This window comes from Nannospalax galili, unplaced genomic scaffold (genome assembly GCF_000622305.1).
Source record: "Nannospalax galili isolate Female #2095 unplaced genomic scaffold, S.galili_v1.0 scaffold548, whole genome shotgun sequence".
NCBI lineage: Eukaryota > Metazoa > Chordata > Mammalia > Rodentia > Spalacidae > Nannospalax > Nannospalax galili.
In genome coordinates this window covers 670888-679337 of record NW_008358999.1, presented here as the reverse complement: position 1 = coordinate 679337, position 8450 = coordinate 670888, and the positions used below count along the sequence as shown (strand labels likewise).

Genomic DNA, 8450 nt, shown 5'->3' with positions numbered 1-8450 from the left:
TCTGTGTATGCTCCCCCGTTAAAATTCTCTCTCTCTCTCTCTCTCTCTCTCTGTCTCTCTCTCTCTCTCTCTCTCTCTCTGTGTGTGTCTGTATCTGTGAATCAGTTTATTTATACTCTTTGCCAAAGCAGGAGGGAAGTTCTCAGTCTGCAATATCATAACTTACAAGGAGGGGTTAAACAAAAACAAAAGTCAGAAAACGTGTCTGCAGACAGTCTTTCTCCTGGGGTCAAGACGTCTACAGGGAGGGAGCCCAGCATGGAATTTTCCTAAAGGGATCCTAATTCCTAGGATTCTTACTATAATTCCTCCTTTTTGTGTCCATTTTTCAATTTTGAGGGATTTGGAGGTGCTGTGCCATGTATTGCTAAGTTGCTGTGTGGATTCCCTCAGGGGTAGCTAAAATGTATAGGTTAAAAAAGGAGCCACATGGGGCTGGAGAGATGACTTAGCGGTTAAGAGCACTGGCTACTCTTGCAGAAGATGGGGGTTAGAATCCCAGCACCCTCATGGTAGCTAACAACCATCTATAACTACAGTTCCAGGGGATCTAACACCCTCCTATCCTCCATGGACATTGCATGACATGGGTGCATTTACATACACATAAAATAAAAAGAATAAATACATTTTTTTAAAAAAAAAAAAGGAGCCACATGCCCTATGCCTGAAGGAAATACTAATTGGAGAGCATGCAGCAGTCAAGGTTAGAGGAGACTGAAGCTCCCCGGCTAGAAGGAGAGGGAGCATACTTTGGATCCCTCTTATTCTGTATATTGTCTTTGTGAGGGACACTAGAAATGACTCCTTCCTAAAACTTTACTTTTTAATTTTTATTTTATGTATGAGTGTTGTGCCTGCATGTATGCAAGTGCATCCGTGTCATACAATGACTGTGGAGGCCAGGAGAGGGTGTCAGATCCCCTAGAACTGGAGTTAGGGACAGTTGTGATCTGCCACGTGTGTGCTAGGAACTGAACCTGGGTCCTCTGCAAGAGTAGCCGTGCTCTTAATCACTGAGCCATCTCTCCAGCCCCCAAATGACTCCTTTTTGATTTTGACCTTTTCCCCGCTCCTGTGTCTGAACCAACTGTTTCTCTGAAGCCATGTCTGACTAACCATGTTGGATTCTGGTCCTGTCTTGGACACCAAATTGTTACTAGCACACCGAGTCATCAGGTGTGCTTTACATGCAAACACTCATCTGCCTTAAGAAAAAATGACATACTAGAAATAGAAATGGAAAAGTGAATTTATTTAATTTTGGGCGACAAAACTACAGAAAGTCACAACCTGTGGAGAAGCTGAAGCAAGTCAGGACACATGCGTATGTAGATAATCTTTCTTATGACACCAGGGTTCCTGCAGTACCTAATCTTCATGTTCAGCATTGAGTTTTCCTGGACCTCTTTCCTTAAGTGTCTAGGTGAATAGAAGGGGTAACCAGTGCTGGGTAGGCAGGAAGGCCTTAAAGGTAGGCGGAGCTAAGGCTGGCTGAGAAGTTGTGGGACCTGCAGGGACAGATACATTTGGGGTCAGGGCCTTAGTACCACCTCCCTTGTATGAATTATTCTGGGAGATACTTTGAGTGGGAAGGAGTATGACGTTAGATCTCCACTTCCATCCTTCCCCAGAAACCATCACCTCCATCTACAAGACCAGTTTTCGGGTGGATGTGCCCTTTGACTTGCCCGAGATCTTCTTTTTTGTGGCCTTGGGGTGAGTGCAGTGTCAAGGCCCTGACAGCACCCAGATGAACTCCTCCAGGCATGAATTAGGGGCAGCTCCAGACTTACCCCACTATCACCTCCAGGGCCATCTGTGGTGTCCTGAGTTGTGTTTACCTGTTCTGCCAGCGGACTTTTGTCCGCTTTATTAAGACCAATCGATATACCTCCAAACTGCTGGCCACCAGGTAAGCTGAGGCACTCAGGGAGCACCCCACTCCAAACCCCCCTAACTGAGCTACCATCTTCCTCCTACACCCCACTCACAGTGCTGCCATTCCCTCACTAATGCTCCCTGCAGGTCCCACGTCTATCACCCCACTTACTGGAGACCAATCCCCTCCTGGGAACTCACCCATCAGTCACTGAGCCCTTGCCTCCTCTCTTCCCTGAACATCCTCTGCCCCCAACCTTAGAGCTCCTCATCCCTCCACTTGACTAGCAGGGCCATCCCGCCCTGGCCTGGCCAGTCCTTCCTCCCTCAGACCCTCCCTTTGCCACATCAGGTCTCCTGGGCTCACACCACCTGTTTCTTCTCTGGAGGGCTCTGGAAATTCCCTGCTCCTGCCCTTCCTTCTCCCCAGGTCTTTCCTCACTGTGAACTCCAGGGCTGTGGGCTTACCCCCTCTGGGGAGCTCTGGTGTTTCCCCACATTGTTGGGGAGGCAAGCTCCAGTCTGCCTACTCCCCTTTCCCACAGCAAGCCCTTGTATTCGGCTCTGGCTGCTCTGGTCCTGGCCTCTATCACTTACCCACCTGGTGTGGGCCGCTTCATGGCTTCCCGGGTAAGGGGTGCTGAGCTGGGTGGCAGTGGTAAGGAGCCCCCAAATGCCATCTCCCCTTGTGCACCATCGTTATTCCCCTACAGTTCTCTGAGGGACATGCCTGCGGGTCACTTTTCAGATAGAGATGTAGCTGAGCCACGGCAGAGCCATCCCCAGGGTCCCCCGCTTGGAAGTGGTAGAGCAGTCCAGGCTCAGGTGGGTGGCGGGGCAGTTGGGGACATGCTGAACTGTCACTGTCTCTGCCCCAGCTGTCCATGAAGGAGCATTTGGACACCCTGTTTGACAACAACTCATGGGCACTGATGACCCGGAACTCATCCCCACCCTGGCCCATGGAGCCTGACCCTCAGAATCTCTGGTTTGAATGGTATCACCCACGGTTCACCATCTTTGGGACACTGGCCTTCTTCCTGGTCATGAAGGTGGGTCCCTTGTATGGGCAGAGCCATGGCAGGCTCTGGGTGGGCTGAGGCTGCCTCCACTTCTGGTAGCTGGAACACTGTCCCTACATCCACATCCAGGTCCCCAATCTGACCCTGGCCCACTGTGCTCCTGGGAAGTTCCCTTAGCCTTCAGAGCTACAGTTTCTTTGTCTTTAAGATGAGGTAGGGGCAGGGGGCGATAGCTCAGTCAGTAAAGTGCTGGCCCAGAAAGCTTAAGGACTTGAGTTCGATCCTTAGCACCCACATAAAAGCTGAGCATAGTGGGGGGTGGTGGCACATGTCTTTAATCCCAGCACTTGGGAGGCAGAGGCAAGTGGCTCTCTGTGAGTTCAAGGCCAGCCTGGTCTACGTAGTGAGTTCCAGGTCAGTGGGGGCTACAGGGAGACCCTGTCTCAAAAAGACCAAAAAAAAAAAAAAGAAAAAAAAATGCTGGGCATAGTGGACACACTTGTAATCCTAACACTGGGGAGGCAGAGTCAGGAGGATCCCTGGCGATCACTGGCCAGCCTATCTAACCTAATGGGCAAGCTCCAGGCCAATAAGAGACCCTGTTTCAAAAGAGGTGGGCAGTATTTCTGAGCCTGGTATCCACATGCATGAACACACACATACAGACACACACAAATACACACACACACACATTTTTCTAAATGAAGTACTAATTCTTTTTACCTAAAGGGAAAGCTAAAAAGGGAAATAGGAATGAATGTGCTCAGCACACAGTAGGCACTTTTAACAGGACTTGGTTCCTTCCCCTGGTTGGTGTCCATAGTGCCAGACACTGCCATGAGCCCAGTGTGAGCACCCTTTTCTCTAGGAACCACACACCTCTGTCCTGTCCCAGCCTTGTTTACTCCTGGCCCTGTTGCCTGTAACTGCTGCCCTCTGATCCCCTCTCCCATCCCCGGCACAGTTTTGGATGCTAATTCTGGCCACCACCATCCCCATGCCTGCTGGGTACTTTATGCCCATTTTCATCATTGGTGAGTCTGGGTCTCTAGGAGGTTCAGGGGCATGGGGCCATGGCCATGGCTCCGCATACCATCTCCCTCCCAGGGTAGTATTGAGGGTGGGGCAGGGTTTGAAGGCCTTGGGGGTTGGGTCATCCTGGCTATGCCCTTCACCCTGAGTCTGTGGCAGGAGCTGCCATCGGGCGCCTTTTGGGAGAAGCCCTCTCTGTTGCCTTCCCTGAGGGCATCGTGGTTGGAGGCAAGGTCAATCCCATCATGCCTGGGGGCTATGCTCTGGCAGGTGAGTGGGCCTGGGCCCAGCAGGTAGCCCAGACCTCATGGGCTAGTCTAAGCTGAAGAGGCTGATGTTTGTGTAGGGCACAGAGTGAACTGTTCAATGTGAGCCCCAGTTCCTCATACAGGCCTGTATGCCCTTTGAACAGTCCACTCCCTGAGCCCCACCATCCTAAGTCTCACAGCTCTCTCTTTTTCTTGTCTTTTCCCAATCCCCCACCTCATCTGTATCCCTCTTCTCTCTCTATGCCCAGGCATTGGGCACTTCCAACTGTCAGCAGCATTTGCCCTCTGGACACTATTGAGCCTAGCTATGGTCATATTATGCCCATCTTGTCTTCTGGGTGAGCCTGGCCCCTGGCCTGAGCTGCCTCACCTTGGCTTTGGTCCTGCAGGGGCTGCGGCCTTCTCAGGGGCAGTGACCCACTCCATCTCCACGGCACTGCTGGCCTTCGAGTTGACCGGCCAGATCGTTCACGCACTGCCCGTGCTAATGGCAGTGCTGGCGGCCAATGCTGTCTCTCAGAACTGTCAGCCCTCCTTCTACGATGGTACCATCATGGCCAAAAAACTTCCGTACCTGCCATGGATTCGTGGCCGCAAGCTTGGGTGAGCCTCAGGCTGGCTGATGGGCTAATGATGTCCAGGGTAGTCTGGGAGTAGAGGGACCTCCACAAAACACTGCTGCAGCTGACCTCAGGCCACTCTCTGATCCTCCACCTCCTCAGAGCCCCATGTGCTGGGTGAGGAAGCCAGGGCTCAGGCAGGGCCCTGTCTTAATCTGGGCCTGAGCACCAGATGGGAGATGCCCCTCTCTGCCCTCCCTCACTCTCCTGTCTTCACTGGTTGGTCTGGAGCTGGAGTGTAAATAGGGTCTGAGTCCCTTCCTCCACCAGATAGCACCCCAGTATCTTCTGTCCCCAGAGCAGCAGAGATCAGAGGCTTTCAAACTTCTTTGTCCAAAGTCCTGCTCCAAATTTGTGCAAACTGAAGTCTTGCTCCAAACCTATTTTTCCATCTGTCAGACGGGCATGGCTTCTCTTGTATTTTTCAAGTTTTAAGGTTGTATTTTTGTTCCCACATAATTTTTCTTTCAATAAAATTCTCTCAGGTGGGAAAAACAAACAAGCAGAACCAAAAGAAATTCTCCAAGGAAGAATTCTGCTGGGTGACATAGAGCCAGAGGAGCTGGTGTTGGGGAGCTGAGGGTATAGAATGCACCATTAATGAGACGGTCTCTAAACTTCTTCTTCATTGGGGCCCAGGAGCCCTTCTGTTCCTTGTAACCACTGTATTTCGGTTACTTTTCTCCTGGCTTCAACAAAATTTGTAACAAAAGCAACTTAAGGAAGGAAGGTTTATTCTGGAACACAGGGCCATGGCACAGTCCATCATGGTAGGAAGGCATGGCGGCAGGTGCGAGAGGCAGCTGGTCACATCGCATCCATAGTCAGAAAACTGAGAGAGCAGTGCTGGTACTCAGCCTGCTTTTTCTTTTTTATGCAGTCTGGAACCTCAGCTCACAGAATGGTACTACCCATATCTAGGGTGGGTCTTCTTTCCTCAATTGACCTAATCTAGAAACTACCAGACAGACATGCCCTGTCTTTTTGCAATTCTAGATCCTATTGACCATCAGTATTAACCATCACACACAGGTCCTCTCCCAGTAAGGCTCCCCCAAGTGCCCCTGCCTCATCTTGGCGACTGGCATTCCTCTACTCCAGGAACTGATGGGAGCCCCCTCTGCCCACAGCTCCTACCCTGTGATAGTGGAACACTTTATGAACCGCACCATTACCACACTGGCCAAGGACATGCCACTGGAGGAGGTGGCCAAGGTCGTGACCTCCACGGATGTCATTCAGTACCCCCTAGTGGAGAGCACAGGTACCCAGCTGGGAGGGGGAATATGACTGCTTGGGAGGAGGCAGTGTCTGTGTAATACAGCAAAGGCAAACAGGGCATTACATCTGCCTCTGAATCCTGGCTCTGCAACTGGACAGCTGTGTGACCTTGGGCAAGTCCCTTAGCCTCTCTGAGCTTCAGTTTCTTTATGAATAAAGTGGGCATAATACCCACCCTACCTGGGGTGTGTGTCATGTTTAGAGACGATGAGGTTCTTGTGAAACAGTCCAGAAATTGCTCTTGGGATTCTAGCCAAGGATGATACAGTCATTCCTGGCTGCCAAACTTCTGTGTCTGTAGGCAGCACAGTTACCCCTCTGTGCCTCTCAGTCTTGGTTTACTCATCGGTAAAATGGGTAATAAGGGTTCTAGTAGACCGCAGGCTTCTAGGAGCTTCCTCTGAGACATGAAAACACCCAGCACTGTTCTGAGCACATAGTAGGTGCTCAGAGAATATGACTTCCATGTTCATTAAGCATCCCTCCCTCTGAACTTGACAGAGTCTCAGACCCTGGTGGGCACTGTAGAAAAGACCCACCTGGTACAGGCCCTCCAGACTGTGACTCCAGGCCAACAGGTGGGTCCTTCTGATGGGCGTGGGGACAGGGTGGGGCGTTAGCAGACCTATGAGAGGAGGGGTTAGCTGACCTCCTAGAGAGAGAAGGTTAGAGAACAGGAACACATCATCCAGTTCTGTACCCCCCCCACAGTCTTGTCTCCAGGATATCTTGACTGATGGCTGCCCCACACAACCAGTGACCTTGCAGCTGTCCCCAGAGACCTCCCTGTATCAGGTAAGGGGAGAATTGGAGAATGTGGGGTGGAAGGAGAGGACCTGATGAGGAAACTCAGGCTCTACCTTCTCCCTCTCCCATGTGAAGTATATTTTGTTGTTGTTTTGAGACAGGGTCTCCCTTGTAGCCCCAAATGTCCTAGAACTTACTATGCAGCCCAGGCTGGTCTCTATGTCACAAAGATCCACCTGCCTTTGTACTCCAAGTGGTGGGATTAAAGGCATGGGCCACCGCGCCTGGCTTCTGTGTACAGTGTTGGATTGCCTTCCTTCCTTTATATTGTTCATCTGCAGATGGGCACAGCAGCTCCATCCTGTGAGCCACCCACTGCCAGGGTTACAGGGGCTGATACAGAGGGCTAGAGAAGCAGGAGAGCTTGGGAAACAGATGTTTCCGGGTAGACACGGTATTAAAGACATCCGATGTAGGCCCAGTTTGAGGCAGTCCACCTTCCTCCTCTGTGACCCTCAGGAGATTACCTAACTTCTCAGAGCATGTACATGGGGCGGGGCATGGCAGAAGCAGGCCAGGAGTCTGGCCATGGCCCCAAGCTCTCTGCCAAGGCATGATGCTCCTGAGTTTGGATAATGGTGGACAGGGCCCCTTCTACCTGGGGTGGTGCCCAGCTCCTTGTATGGATTCTGGCGACCCCTAGTGGTCATATTTGATATAGCTGATTGGTCTCTGATCACCCCCCTCAGCTGGCCCAAAGATAGGTATGTGGGCAGAGGAGTGTTCCCTGCCCCCCAGCATTTCCTGTCAATTCTTCCTCCAGACACACAACCTTTTTGAGCTGCTGACCCTTCAGTCGCTGTTTGTGACATCTCGAGGCAGAGCTGTGGGCTCTGTGTCTTGGGTGGAGGTACTGGGGCTCAAGGGTGGGGCAAAGCAGATAGGTCTCTGATGAACCCCAAGTCTTGGATGAGAGTGGCCACTGAGTCTGGGACCCCAATTGCCAGCCTGCCACTCTCTGGGTTCAGTGACTCCAGTCTCTGCCATGGGGGAGGCACCAGCTCTAAATCTAGCCAGAGTGGACCATTAGGGGGCACGCTCAGAGATGGGAGGCTGGGGATGTCTCTACTTCCTCTAATCCTCCCCCCAACCCTCTTTTCTCTGCTGTAGTTGAAGAAAGCAATTTCGACCCTGATCAATCCACCTGCCCCCAAGTGAGTTGGAACAGGAATTCAGCTGTCTGGTTCCCGAGGCTGGGCACAGAGGCCCACCTCTCTTCCTATCCTACCCAGTCCCTCCAGCCTAGCTCAGCAACTTGGCACAGCAGGCAGCTCTACCTAACCCTGAAGAGAGCCCCACATTCATTATGTCCCACCCTGAAGGCACAATAACTCTTGCCTAGAAGGAGAGCTCCCATCCTGAATGGAGCTGAGGTTGTGAATGAGAACACTGGAGGATACTGTCACCAGGGCGGATGTGGCTTCCGGGGTGTCTATTTCCAACCAGAAGCTCCTAAGAAAAATAAAGCTGATACCCAGAGCTGCTGTTCACCCCTTTTCTCCCGCAAGGGCGTGCACTTGGCCTCTGGGGTTCTAACT

At 51.7% G+C, this 8450-nt stretch overlaps 1 protein-coding gene across 3 annotated transcripts in view; it reads left to right on the top strand.

The window, feature by feature from the left end:
- Positions 1-8391, top strand: part of LOC103725322 (chloride channel protein ClC-Ka) — a 12310-nt gene extending 3919 nt beyond the window's left edge. For all 3 annotated transcript variants that reach the window (XM_029558412.1, XM_008822655.2, XM_008822654.2), the window contains 12 exons: positions 1635-1719; positions 1814-1915; positions 2427-2511; positions 2760-2933; positions 3868-3937; positions 4095-4205; positions 4594-4807; positions 5955-6088; positions 6607-6683; positions 6817-6900; positions 7676-7762; positions 8023-8391. In XM_029558412.1, coding sequence (XP_029414272.1) covers positions 1635-1719; positions 1814-1915; positions 2427-2511; positions 2760-2933; positions 3868-3937; positions 4095-4205; positions 4594-4807; positions 5955-6088; positions 6607-6683; positions 6817-6900; positions 7676-7762; positions 8023-8070 — 1271 coding nt within the window. In that variant the 3' untranslated portion in view covers positions 8071-8391. The remainder of the gene's footprint in view (positions 1-1634; positions 1720-1813; positions 1916-2426; positions 2512-2759; positions 2934-3867; positions 3938-4094; positions 4206-4593; positions 4808-5954; positions 6089-6606; positions 6684-6816; positions 6901-7675; positions 7763-8022) is intronic.
- Positions 8392-8450: the final 59 nt, after the last annotated feature.